Source organism: Takifugu rubripes, chromosome 17 (genome assembly GCF_901000725.2).
Source record: "Takifugu rubripes chromosome 17, fTakRub1.2, whole genome shotgun sequence".
NCBI lineage: Eukaryota > Metazoa > Chordata > Actinopteri > Tetraodontiformes > Tetraodontidae > Takifugu > Takifugu rubripes.
In genome coordinates this window covers 3,032,185-3,046,712 of record NC_042301.1, presented here as the reverse complement: position 1 = coordinate 3,046,712, position 14,528 = coordinate 3,032,185, and the positions used below count along the sequence as shown (strand labels likewise).

The following is a 14,528-nucleotide window of genomic DNA, read 5'->3' as shown; positions in this document are numbered from 1 at the left end:
GAGCCGCTTCACTCCTGAATCCTGCAACGTGTTGTAGCTCAGGTCCAGAACCCTCAGATGGGAGAGGTTGGACTTCAGAGCTGAGGCCACAGAATCACAGCTGGTCTCGGATAAACTGCAGCCTCTTAGTCTAAAATAACAATTATTTTGAGAGAAGACAAATAGAAATCAACATGTACCAGAGCAAAACACAGCTTACAAGCAACAAACCTCTCGTCCTGCACCGGCTTATCTGCCGTATGTTCGTATTTTGGGTTCTTTCAGGGCGGTTGGACAAGATCTACACCGTATGTAAAGTGTGTGTAGGTCAAAATACCTTCCAAGTTTGTGAGACCACATTTCTCAATAGCACTCAACTCTTGTCAGGAGTTGGGACAAAGCGACCCACTCCTGATAGCGTGTGGGTGATGCTGCACCGACCCTGCAATCCCTACACTCTCTGGTGAAACCAAATCAAAGGTTTTAGACACTGCTGGATGCTGGAAGGGCGGCTATAGTCTGGACGCATAGTTCCCCTGACTGCACAGTTCTCCAACAATGATTGGCAGCTGGTGTCACTTGTTGTCCAGATGATAAAAGGAAAGAGAGCCACCCCACAGTGTGTTTGATTGCCCCACTGCAAGCTCAATGCTGCCAGAAAACATTGGTTTCTGTGGTTGGACTGACCTGCTGCCCTTTTAAGAGGGAGGCAGGTTTGGGCTTCTGGCTGGAATGAAGCCACCTAAGATGAGAATGACTGCAGGCTTTCGGTACCAAGGTTTAACAGGGTGCTCACTTCACACTTGGGCTTTTCTCAGTAGAGAAGGGGCATGGCACACTGCAGCAGCTTTCTTTTGGGGTTTTCTAGTTTTCCTTCTGATCTTTAAAAGACAGGAAGAACCATTTTTGATTGGTCTGAATGTTTGGGCGGTTTTGTGGCCAGCCTAAAATAAAACAAGACAAATCTACAACTGATACTTCCTTTCTAGTCATTGATGACCATCCTCATGGGGCACATTTCCACAACCAATTTAATACTGCAAATCTATCCTGTGTGGTCTTTTTTCCGAGAACTGTAACACTACGTTTTTAACAATGATCATATATGTAAACATTTATTGTCTAACTAGTTACACCTGGGAAAGTACTGGATCATCTCTGACTGACCTGAGAGTCTCCAGCTTACAGAGAGGATCCTGCAGAAAACCACAGAGCTGCAGGAGTGATCCTGGATCCTTCAGCTGGTTCTGACTCAGCTCCAGAACCCTCAGATGGGAGGGATTGGACCTCAGCGCCGAGCCCAGAGAGTCACAGCTGATCTCTGATAAACTGCAGTACTTTAATCTGAATGACAGATAAAAGATGCCATTTTACAGTTCTTGCACATACAGTCATCATTTCGTGTTGGTTTAGAAAAGCCGGCAGTTCCTTCTGCCACCATAAACCAGATCAGCTTTCAGTCTTTTTCATTTCAGTATTTGATTCACTGCATACCTGAGAGTCTCCAGCTTACAGAGAGGATCCTGGAGAAAACCACAGAGCAGCTTCACTCCTGGATCCTTCAGCTGGTTCCAACTCAGGTCCAGAACCCTCAGATGGGAGGGATTGGACCTCAGCGCCGAGGCCAGAGAGACACAGCTGATCTCTGATAAACTGCAGTCACTCAGGCTGGATAAGGAATCATGGCAAGAAATGATCTCTTATTGGAGGAAAAGTCATATTACACTTGCTCAAAATCATTATTTCATTTTATTTCATTATTTAATCAGGGCCCTTGGAGTCAGGAGAGCTCTGGCCCCCACTGATAAACTGGGATATTACAGCAACAACATAGTTAAAAAGTATCTATAAAATTGTCTTTCAATGGCTCATTTAAATTCATACTACACTTCTCTTCTCCAAAAGTCAATGGAGTTTATCTTGAAGCCTTTCATTGTTTAGTTGTTATGTCGAAGATAAAAGAAAGCTGACCTGAGAGTCTCCAGCTTACAGAGAGGATCCTGGAGAAAACCACAGAGCAGCTTCACTGCTGGATCCTTCAGCTGGTTCCTACTCAGGTCCAGTTCTCTCAGATGGGAGGGATTGGACCTCAGCGCCGAGGCCAGAGAGTCACAGCTGATCTCTGATAAACTGCAGCACCACAGCCTGGAAAACCAATAAATGGGGCAAATAAAAACACATTTCTAAATCTGAAAGTGAAGAGAAAAGCAGAAAATGTAAAGAAATTTAGAAAAGACCAACATAGGCCTCCTGACCTGAGCGTCTCCAGTCTGCAGTTTGGATGCATCATTGCAGAAGACAGTAACTTTACAGCATCTCTCAGGCTTTGGTTCTTGCTTAAGCTCAGCTCCCGTAGATGAGAAGGGTTTGACGTCATTGCTGAGGCCACAACTTCCCAATGACTCTTTGAAAGAACACTATCAGACAGTCTGTTGTGTATGAAACAAAAATAGTGAATCAAACTTTGGGATTTCTAATCAACTTATCTGAGAATCTACCTCAACACAAATGTAGCTCATTTCCTGGAAAAGCTAAATTCAACACCGTAGAGCAACAGTTTGAATGACCATCAGATCTGAAATGCAACTGAATTATTCTCAACATTTGTCTTATTTTAGAACAGCTCATAATTATTCAATATTTAAAATGATTATAGCAAATGGTTTAAAGAAACGTGCATCTTTTTATCTGTCTATCGGCTCTTTGGATATTTTGCATTTCATACAATTTGTACGATCGTGCGTCAAGTCTTAATTCAGCGATCCGATCGATGACATCAGAGTGTCTGGTTGCATCGATTGCCTTCAGCTTCTGTTACATCTGCCTGTTTTCCTTCAAATCATTTTCACTGCACCTTTTGTTGCTAGTGATGAAGTTGCCACCTAACGGGTGTGGAAAGGCTCAAACAACTTTGTGGGTCACATAAAGGCTCCAAACGTAACCGCCACAAAGACCTAAAACACCCATTTAAACCAACGAGGCCGGCTGTTTTTACGTTGAACAAATGAAGCAAAATAGTCACGTGTCATTAATTAAAATGTGTTTTTCTGTTGTTTGAATACGATGTATACTGTCACGGAGGGGGGTGAACAGGACCCGAACGCAGGCCAGGACACAGTAGTAAAATAGTCACAAGGTTTTATTTACGGGGGAAGGGGAGCAACACAAGGAAGACGCGGGCAGCCCTCCAGGACAGCCGAGCACAGGGAACAGAAGCGGCCCTCCAGGGCCACCGGAAACTCGGGAACCGAAGCAGTCCTCCAGGACCGCAGAGAACTCGGAACAGAAGCAGTCCTCCAGGACCGCCGATCCAACACACGACGAGGGAACCCGAACAAACACCCTCACACGACGAAGGAAGACAAACAGACAGCCTGGCCCTGACAGGCAGGCGCAACCTGCTTAAATAGGCAGCCCAATATAAATTGCCTACAGGTGTGCCTGCCAGCAGTGCCAGCTGTAAACTAATTGTGCCCCACACCACAATGACCGACACAACCCCAAAACCCTGACAGTATACAAACAAACAAAAGTTATTTAATTACATGACAGTAATCTCATGATAGTCAGTTAACTTGTGGCTCCTATTATTCCTGCCTTATGTTGGTTTGTCTGGATTGAACTTTGAACTTATATCCAGCCAGTGTTGAACATTTCTGAATGAATTGTTGTTTTTCTTTTTTAATTTATGGACGCTGCAATGGAAATAAAGAATTGAACGAATGACCACTGGAGGGGGTATTGCTACCTGACATGATCGACTCGGTTGATTTAAACGCCCCAAAAATCTTTACTTACACGGCCTTCCTGCAGTTCCTCACAGCTGGAATCAGGCGACGTCGTCCCTCATCTGAGGTGTTGTACTGCTGCAGGTTCAGCTCATCCAGAACCTCCTCTGACATCTGCAGCAGGTAGGCCAGAGCTGAACAGTGGATCTCTGACAGTCTCCTCTCTGATTTCTTCTCTGACTTCAGGAACTCTTGGATCTCCTGATGGACTGACTGATCCTTCATCTCCATCAGACAGTGGAAGATGTTGATGCTTCTGTCTGGGGAGATTTCATCACTGTTCACCTCCTTCAGGTTGTTGAGGACCTTCTGGATGGTTTCTGGATGGTTCTCCATCTGATAGAACAGTCCACCCAAGATCCTCTGATTGGACTCCAGAGAGAGACCATGAAGGAAGCGAAGAAACAAGTCCAGGTGGCCATTTTTACTTTTGAGAGATTCCATTAGTTCTCTCCTGAGGAAGTCATCAAGAGATGTGACTGGATCGTAATTTGTAAACAACCCAGCAAACCTGGAAAAACGGTTTGGTTTTGAATATTTTAGGAACTTATTTATAACCACTGTGTCTTTCCTGGTGTAACGGTGGAACATGTAGACGGCAGCCAGAAACTCCTGAATGCTCAGATGAACAAAGCAGTAGACTGATTTCTGGAAGATCACACTCTCTCTTTTGAAGATCTCTGTACAAACTCCTGAGTACACCGACACCTCGGAGACGTCCAGTCCACATCGCTCCAGGTCTTCAGAGTAGAACATGATGTTTCCTTTCTTCAGATGTTGAAACGCCAGCCGACCCAACTTCAGAAGGAGTTCTTTATCACCCTCAGTCAGTTCCTCTGGTCTCTGCTTTCCTCCATACTTCTGCTTCTTCCTCTTTATCTGAACCCTCAGGAAGTGTGAGTAGAGGTCAGTCAGGGTTTTGGGCAGCTCTCCTCTCTGGTCTCTGGTCATCATGTCCTCCAGAACTATAGCAGTGATCCAGCAGAAAACTGGGATCAGACACATGATGTGGAGGCTCCTGGAGGCCTTGATGTGTGAGATGATTCTCTTGGACAGATCTTCATCACTGAACCTCCTCCTGAAGTACTCCTCCTTCTGGGAGTCAGTGAAGCCTCGTACTTCTGTGATCCTGTCAACACACGAGGGAGGAATCTGATAGGCTGCTGCAGGTCTGGAGGTGATCCAGATGAGAGCTGAGGGAAGCAGGTTCCCCTGGATGAGGTTCACCAGGAGCACCTCAACTGACGATACTTGTGTGACATCAGAGATGACCTGATGCTTGTTGAAACCCAGTGAAAATCTGCTTTCATCCAGGCCATCAAAGATGAACAGAAGTTTCCAGACAGTCAGATCTTCTGCTCTGATCTTCTGTAATGTTGGATGGAAAATATGAAGCAGTGAGAGAAGACTGTGCTGCTCATCTCTGATCAAGTTCAGCTCCCTCCATGAGAGCGGAAGCACCAGACTGATGTCTTGGTTCTCCAAACCTTCTGCCCAGTCCAGACTGAACTTCTGCACTGAGAAGGTTTTTCCAACGCCGGCGACACCGTTGGTCAGAACCACTCTGATGTGTCTCTGTTGCTCAGATAAGACTTTGAAGATGTCCTGGCACTTGATTGGGGTGTCCTGGATGTTCTTCTTGGAGGTTCTCTCAAGCTGTCTCACCTCATGTTGTGTGTTCACCTCTTCACTTTGTCCCTCAGTGATGTAGAGCTCAGTGTAGATCTTGTTCAGCAGGGTTCCACTTCCTGCTTCATTAGTTCCTTCAGTCACATGTTCACATCTTCTCTTCAGACTGATCTTATGACCTTCTATCACCTCCTGCAGATCACCTCCTGAAAATAAGTAAACCAATGATTTCCATCTATCAGAAATCATCAACACAACTACAAATTCATGACATCACAAGTTCAATTTTATATTTAACAATTTTACTTTGTTTGGGCTTCATTTCAGCATCTCCAGATCTGCTTCCAGATTGTGAACAAGAGGACTCTCCTGGTGGAGCTGACTGGTCCCAGTTTGATAGGATGTGCTCCCCCCTCTCACTATGAAACACATCTCTATTAGTCCTTTGATTTATAGGATGAAAGAACCTGATCAAGACTCAATATTGTTCCAGCATTTATGTCTGAATTCATCGATTCTTGTTTCTAATCAACAATATTCACATTAAGTATGTAACTATATGACTGTCTGAGGTTTAAGTGTTAAACATCTCCAATAATAAACTCACAACCTGCTGCTGTTAATGTGACTAACAGCTGCCACACAAACACATCATCACGCTTTAGTTTTCTTACATTTTGTCTGAACTTCTGAAGCCTATTCCTCTACCTATGGAGTGGTCACTCTTCAGGGACTCACAGCTGGGCACTGTGGACTCTGCTCTGTCCTCGTCCATCCTGAGGAAACATCAGAAATAGTGATGAGACTGATGAAGGTGAATAATCTGTAGAGGTTGTAGTTAAATAATCCCAATTCACTGCATTTTTACCAAACAGGAACATTTCTAATACATTCTGGCTAATAACTGAATCAATAAATCAATGATGTATCTGTATAATTTTCATGTTTTCAGAGCTTACGCTGCTTTTTTTAACTGTTCCCTGCAGTGAGAAAAGAACTGGCACCTTTTCCAGCCCCTCATCCTGCAGCACTGAATGTGCTCTAAAGTTCTTTCCAGAGCAAACGTCTCTGCACTTGCAGCAACATGTTGTAGTCATGGATCCGTGAGGAGAACCGGATACAGGAAACGCCCCCACTTTGATCCCAAAAACCCAACTGGTGGCCAACGGTGGTCCGGCAACGACGGGGACGCTGGTCCATCGGCCCGACAACACTGGTTTTCCACAGGCCAACATGGTGAAAGGACTGTCTTCAGCTCAGCCAATAAATTATTTGGTGCTACATAAACAGACTAGTCAGGACTTTTTAACTTCCCTCATTTGTTCCCCTCTTCAATTATTTCTAGAATCCAAGTTCTCCAAGATCACTGCTCTATTTAAAATAGATGAAAGAAATGACACCCACTCCTGCATTTCTTTCACAGTGGTTCCACAACATAGAACAATAAACCACTGTGAGAAAAAATCCTGTTGGTGTCCTGTGATCCTGTGTTGATTTATTATCTTCCTGCTTCGTCTGAAGAGAATAGCTTCACTTTAACTTTTAAAATCCAATCAACAGCTTTATGGCGTATATATTACTACCATTAAAGCATTCTGGGAGGGTTTAAAGTTCTTTTAGGATCAGTAGCAAAGAGCAGAAACATGAACTAAACTTCACTTAGAAAGACTATTCAACTATAACTAAAGCCAGACTATAAGAAAGTTAAATAAGACCGATTCATTGATAATATATAATGATGTTTTGTGCTAAAACTAAATATAACGTCTAGTTGATTCAAATCTTGATTTTATCTCCAAACACAAATGTCAATTCTTTTCAATAATGCTCTTCGTTTACTCACCTTGTCGGTCTTCAGTCTTCCTGCTTAGTCTGAAAGGAATACTTTTAAAAACTCGTTTGTTGGGTTCCCAGTTTCTGGGACCGTTGTTGCTGGTGTCTACCTGCAGGGGGCGTGGAGGAGCCGCTCATCAGCCGCAGCTGGCCCCGCAGACACACGCACCTGCGGTCTCTCTTCAATCTCCCGTTAGATTTAAGGACTGAACTCCCGTCTGCCAGCGGCGGAGTGTTTTCGGCCTCATCGCCAAACCCTGACTTCTGTGGCTTGACTATTAGTTTCCTCGCGGACTTGTTTTGGACTCTCTCGAGGTCTCTCCGCCTCTCTGTGAACGCGGACCGAACTGTTCTTGTTCACTTTAAAATAAAGACGCTTTTCGGACACCATTCTCCACCGTTATTCAACCTAGTTAACTAAATAAGATTTATGATGCCTCACAGATTTTGAAAGACTTGTAAAAGCAGCATATTTCTGCAGCCCTGGAGTCCAGGAGGAGCAGCAGAGGTCAGAATGTGTCGGAGCGCGTTTAACTATTGTCTGCAGTTCCACGCGTGTCCACCGGGTGGCGGTAAAGCACCACATGATATTTCTCCTTTTTGGAACTTCTTCAGCTGCGTTGAGCTTTAAATCTTCACCTGTCGCTCCCTTTAAGCTCTAAACTTTGCGGTTCTGTGTGTAGTTTGTTGGTTTAAATATTTTTAATGCAATCTGATGACGATGAGTGAAACTGTCAATGACCAATAGAAAGTTCGTCCATTTTTCTACTGTGTCACACATTTTCATTATTTATTGTCATTTTTGGGTCTAAACTGGGCCAGTTCTGTGAGCTGTTTTGCTTTTTCTGTAGACCAGATGTTCCAGGCAGGTTCCATCATGGGACAGACGGATACAGGTCACGTGACAACAGTCAGCCTTTAGTTCTTTATTACAGGAGGATCTGGTTTATATACAGACACAAATCTGCAAAATACTAAAAAGTATATGAACCCAAAGTACTAAAAAGTCTACATACACGCACACACGTGTATTAAGTGTTTATACACACGTTTGCGCGTACGTGCACACTGTATATTCATCTAATAACTGTTAGTTTCTAAAACACCAAAGTAGAGTCACTGAGGCACGGCTTCACCTCCTTTACACCGAGGTTTCACTGAGCAGGTGTGATGAACTGTTGCAGAAGGAAAAGCATGGAACATGTTAATAATCGGACACAAAAACACTCAGGTTTATTGTCTGGACCTCGCCATCCCTTTGGGGAGGATCATCTCATTCTTCAGCTTTGAACTGTCAGAGTTAAAAGGTTTCATCCTTCCACAAGACAAGAAAACTTCCGCCCAACCTTCTGACCTCTAGTAATTTCATCTCTTCAAAAATTATCATGTTGAACATTTTGTCTTCCAAATGAAAAAGAAAAAAAAATTTCACTGCAGACTTTTAAAGCAGCGACAGGAAAACCAGCAGGATCACTAGGAAGAGAGACGGAACCAGGCGCCTGGAGATGAGCTCATCTGAACATCTACCCTTTAACAGCCATCGCTAGTAAATGGTCCTTCAGCCTCATCGCTTCGAGGGTGGAAACATGTTTAGGCCATCAATAACAGCTTTGTGAAACTATCTGTAGCTGAGGAGGCCTCATCCCAAAGCAGCAGGTCCAGATGGAGTTTCGCTCGACTCCTGAGAGTCGGTGCAATGGGCTTCTGCAGCACATCATGCTGAATCAGAGGGTCTGTGGAAACCATCTTATAGTCTCCCAGTCTGCTAAATGCCACATGTGATGAAGACCATGGAGGGGCTGCTGCTGAACCACCGGAGACCACAGATTTAGAGTCCATTCCAAGAAAGGAAGAAGGTGGCAGACTCTTACGAGCTGGTGATAAACAGGGTGGAAACTGCAGAAATCCTCTGAGGATATGAGATATGCTGCACTGCCAACACGGAGGCTCCGTGGAAGAAAATGGTCACTTAAGTCAACGACCTGGCAGGTGGCAAAACCAGCAAAGGTGCAAGTGGCAGATCTTGAGGAAGCTACTCATCACCTGAGGACTTGCATCTAAAGACTACTTTTTCCTCACCATCTGAGGCACAGATAAATACACAATGAATTAATTATTTACTTCTTGATAAAGATTTTATTTTTTTAAAAGTGTGCATAGCTCGGGAAAGGGATGTAAAGTACAAACCTCAGGGCTGCAGCTAAATAGAGGGAACGTCCGCCCACTAGTGGTCACAACGGTCACTGCACCCTTAAATACTAACGATACTAATGCAAACCGGTCAAATAAAAAACAACCACATGTCTATGTTCAAGCTCATTGGGCCTCCGCAATAACTGCCGTACTAACCTACGGGTCAGAAGGCTCCGCGGGCAGGTCAAGGTGTAAGTTAAACGCAACCGAACCACTGTTTACGAAATGTCTGAGAAACGCAGAAATAAAAACACACCAGCAGAAAATAAAACCAACGAAACCAAGAGGCACGACAGGGCAAACAGCGGCCTATGAGAAGCCTTAAAAGAAACAAAGCCAACATGAGCAGTAACAGGAAAACGGCACCAAAACCGCAGCAGTTTACCTGGTTAATTGGCTGCAGCCCGCACGCCTCAACTCCCTCCCCCGATAGCAGTTGCGGGAGCCAACCGGCAGGGGGCGCAGCGACACACCGCCGTAATCCAGCAGGCCAACCTGGGACACCAGGGCTGTGTGTGTGTGTGTGTAATAGTTTTTATTTCTGTTCCTGGTTGGTAGGGATAAACTGCAGTAGCGGTTCCTGCTTTGGGTTTTCCACGCTCCGTTGCCATAGTTACGGGTAAACGGACGCTGAGCGCGGCGCTCTGACGCGAGTCGCGTTCGATTTCTGGGGCGTTTTGAACGAACTGAGTTACCGAATCATCTTCATCCAGGTATGAAGTGATAAAGCTCCAACTCAGCGCTGCCCTGTTCAAAATGAGGCCGTAATCTGCGCGTCTCGGGCTTCATAGACCTCAAAGAGGGACGTAAATATGTAACATTTCTACAATTTTGTGGCCAAAATGAGTTTGCATTGACTTGATTTTCCTTTATCAGGTGGTTTAGGACCGAACATGGACCACTCCTGTAGCTCCTCTTCAGTACTGGACAGCGGTGGGCTGGAGGTTCTTGGTTCTACCAAACAATCCAGGTGAGGTTTTTCAGGGATGAAAGATCAAAGAAGCTTTGATGGAAAGCAGCAGACATTACAAACGCGTTAGATTCTATTACAACTGATGTTGCTGGTACGCATTGCCTTCAGCCGCAGCAGCAACTATAGAACTAGAACCCACTGAACTCTTCTCATTGATGTGTCCTGACCGACACCCCATCCAGAACCCGGCTAATCTAAAGAATCAGCACCTTCTGCTCCCTCCTCAAACACAATGAAACACAATCAGTGAGGGCAAAACTAGAGGATTCCCATGCAACAACTCCTCAAAAGTACAGACGTCAGCACCGGTTCCTTTGACTTCCACAGGGATCCACCAGCGCAGTGTCATGGTGCTCAGACCGACCCTCCGGTTCCAGCCCTGAGGTTCTGCGGTCAACTGGCTCAATGGACAGGAAACTCAACCAACTACCAGGTCCGGGCCACGCACGCCACCCTGAGTGAGCTTTAGACCGTCTCTTTAAACTAGTTCCACCATGATGAATGTCCGCTGTGCAAAGTTGGTACGTTCCAAATGGACTCAAACCCATCAGGACTAAGAAACGTCCAAAGTTTAGCAACAGCACTGAAGCATGCGGCAGGTTGTAAATATAGTCCGGTTCTGTCTGTTAAATGTTAAATACATCTTATTGCTAAACAGGAGCGATCCACATAATAAGTTAAATATGACCGAAGGGCTTTTGTCTGTGTGGAAGGGGGACGTGGGGATCAACTCCACCATCTTCTTTGGAGCCTCGCCGGGGGAAGCGGCCTCATCCCGCCTGGAGCTGCGCAACGAGGGCAACACGTCCATCTTCTACAGCTGGCAGCAGCTGGACGTCTCCTCCAGCCTGTCGCACCTGCTCTCACACAGAAGGCGCAGCTGCTTCTACTTCAACCAGTCCTCAGGTACGTGCGGCCCCCGACCAGGCGGCCTGAGTCCCCCCGTCCCCCCGTCATGCCGTGTCCTCCCGTCACAGGTGTGATCCTTCCGCGCGTCACCCAACAAATAGACCTGATGTTTAAATCCGGGGTGCCGGGCCTCCACACGGAGTCGTGGCAGCTCCAAACCAACCCGGTGCTGTTGCAGGGGGCCTCGGTGCAGGTGACGCTCATGGGCTTCGCTGTGTCCGAGGACAGGACGGCAGAGCTCCGGCGCCACCTGGAGGTGTCGTATGATCAAAGCCTTTCAGCCTTTCAGGGTTTTTCCCATCCCGCCGGTCCATTTTCACCCCGTTCTTGTCGCACAAACAGACAAGGCTGGAAAAGACAGTGACGGAAAAGTTCTGCCGGTCGATGGTGTATAAGATCCTGGAGGGGGTCCAGACCCGAGAGAGATCCAGCTCCCTCGTTGAGTTTTTAATGGGAAGCCCCGAGGTGAGGTGGTCAACAAGTTCTCTTGGCTCAGCAGAATTTCTTCTATTCCCACTCTTCACCTTCATCCCTCACAGGAGGAGCGAGAAAGACAAGAAAGTGGGGAAATGGACCCGGCCGACCAAAGCCTGGGCCGCGACTTCGCCCATGACCAGACATTTACGGATTTCACCCCATTTGAGGAGGAAGCCTATTCCGCAGCGTTTGGATCCTTCTCTGGTTCCACATCTCCAAAGTGAAATGTATTTTTTCCTGTTGCGAAGGAAACAAAGAGTTTGATCAGATCAATAAATTATTCAATGTCACTCATTCAACCGATAAAGCAGAACCGTGTCAAATTCATTGTGCACCGACTGATATATTTAATGTATTTTTAATTTATTTTGAACATTGTCAGACCAGTAAGGTCCAGTTGTGCACCAGCATTAGCTTCGTCCTAAGCTCCCGGTCGGACTGAGGCCCTAATGGACTGGATCCACCGTATTGGACCGTCTTATATTCGGGCCAATACGGTATTAATAATGACATTTAGTTAAAGGTAAATTGAGCAAATTGGCTATTTCAGAAGTGTGTATCAAACTGGTCGCCCTTCACATTATTCAGTACCCAGGAAGTAGCTCTCGGTTTCAAAACTGTTGAAGTGACCCCTGCACTAGACTATATGCGGTCATTTTAAAAATTTTCAATGAGCATTCGATCAGTCTGGCCCTCGGCTTGGAGCTACATTTTTATTTGGCCCTCCGTCCATTTGACTTTGACACCCCTGATTTAAATGAATCAATATGTTTCCATCAGTGGTTAAAAATCCAATGAACGTGATCATCAAAATGCACAAATTCTGCCTTAAATCAGTATCAGCTGTCTTTGTTCATTTAAATATATCGAGCAGTGATCCAGGATTAAACGTTGCTGTTGTCCAAGATTACTGACTGATCCATGATGTAACAGATTTCTATTATATCGATTAACGTGAATGTTTGCGTTGAAATTTGACAAAAATCTGCAGAATGTAAACTGTATAAAAGTTAACTTTGACAGAAACAGTTGCAGTCGCATTATGGGCTGTAACTGTAGGAGCTCCAGCTTATGTCATTAGAATCTACATGATTCAGTTTATTCATGCTTTTAGTGCTCTTTTGACTGAATTTTACCAGATAAAAATGTACCTTTTCTGCCCCCAATACAAGAGTTCCTCTGTGTTCTAAGAGTTTAAAGAAATGCATTTAAAAAACTTAAAACGAGGCCAGATTTTCTACAAAAGCCTGGTTTGACCAGCAAGTCTGGCTCATTTACAGTTATTGATGAGCTCTTTTTCTGTGATATCTGTCATTTAAGTCCTAAAAAGCTATTTAAGGGTCGTTTTCCTTCCACTTCTCAATCACCGACGTGTCCAACTTCACAGGACCTGCCCAAAGGTTCCCGTTTCTGTCATCCTCGCAAAAACGGACTAAAAGGACGCTTCTCCGGGTCATCCAGCTCACCTTGTCCAGGCAGCCGCGTCCGGGCTGGAGACTCGCTGATGCTGCGCTGACATCCACCGTCAGTGACAAGCTAGCGAGAGTTAGCTCACGAGACCGGAAATTAGCGACAGTAACCGGAAGTAAACAAAGGAGCCGACAACTGCGTTCAAGTTTCATTCAAATACGCAAATAAAGAGTAAAAAAAAAAAAACATTTAAACTTAACAGAAAATATAAGGACTCATCAACTTTATTTCTACCCAAAATGTAGTTTCTGTCATTACATAAACTTCCTCATGCAAATATTTCGACAGTATGATATTAAACTATTAGCATTACACAAATGTATTTTTAACTTTTGCCAAAATGTACATGTAAAAATGTTTTGATCCTCAGCCACATAACACAAAGCAGATAAACACATAAGCAAACACAGTAACATTTCAAATTAAGAAAATATCAAATCTAAGATCACAAAAATGAATGCCGTTCCTGCAGGTAGGGGGGGAGGTGAGAAGTCCGAGTGCCGACCAGAAACCGAACCACAACAAATAACATTTGAAAGAGGATATATGAACCTGTGATTTTTCCACTATAACACGTCAATGTACGGGCTACCAACAGACTAGGCATGTTTTGTACGCCAGGTTCTAAGATACCAGTGTAATTGGGACTGTGTTTAGGGTCACTCGTATTAGATTGAATCTTAATCAACACATTCATCTGGCTTAGAGCAGGGATGGTAACAGGTGACAGCATTACAGCACTGCACCTTAACGGCGCTATCTGGGGGCTACACAGCAGTGGAACAGGCCTGTCCCAAAGCTTCAGCTGATTCGAAGTCAGGTCAATGACTGCACGGTGTTTCTGTAAAAAGTCCCACCCCAGAATCAGCGGTTGTGTGGCATTTCTGACTACCTGTACATCATGACTGAAACACTCATCACCCACTCTGATGGAAATACGGAGTGTGCCTAATGTATCCAAACAATCCCGTCACAGATTTGGCCAGAACATATGATTTTTGAATAGGCCTCCTCTGTAAAGCTGGTATAGACATTCTCAAAGTTTCACTAATCAGTGAAATTTCAGAACCCGTGTTGATAAACCCCTTAACAGCAGTGTCCTCAACAACTGTAAACACATATGACATTGGGGTTACCTGTCCATTGTCTGACTGCATAAGGTGTGGGGTCATACAGTCCTGAACAGCAGATACTCGACCCATAGTACCTGCTAGCAGCCGTTTCCCTGGTAGAAGTTGTCCCTGTTGTCGAAGCTCACGTGCCGTCCTCTCTCTCTG

General features: G+C 45.0%; 1 protein-coding gene across 3 annotated transcripts; it reads left to right on the top strand.

Annotated features, from left to right (window-relative positions):
* The first annotated feature begins 9,941 nt into the window (after positions 1-9,941).
* Positions 9,942-12,050, top strand: LOC105417603 (MYCBP-associated protein-like). Of its 3 annotated transcripts, none has more exons than XM_029850185.1 (6): positions 9,942-10,392; positions 10,723-10,828; positions 11,109-11,301; positions 11,373-11,560; positions 11,647-11,769; positions 11,844-12,050. In XM_029850185.1, the coding sequence occupies exons 1-6, from the start codon at positions 10,316-10,318 to the stop codon at positions 12,003-12,005; spliced, it is 849 nt and encodes a 282-aa protein (XP_029706045.1). In that variant the 5' UTR covers positions 9,942-10,315; the 3' UTR covers positions 12,006-12,050. The 3 variants fall into 3 exon arrangements, with proteins under 3 accessions (XP_029706045.1, XP_029706047.1, XP_029706046.1); XM_029850187.1 differs by having other exon boundaries at positions 9,942-10,641; positions 11,844-12,049; XM_029850186.1 differs by having other exon boundaries at positions 9,942-10,641; positions 10,723-11,301; positions 11,844-12,047.
* The last annotated feature ends 2,478 nt before the right edge of the window (positions 12,051-14,528 follow it).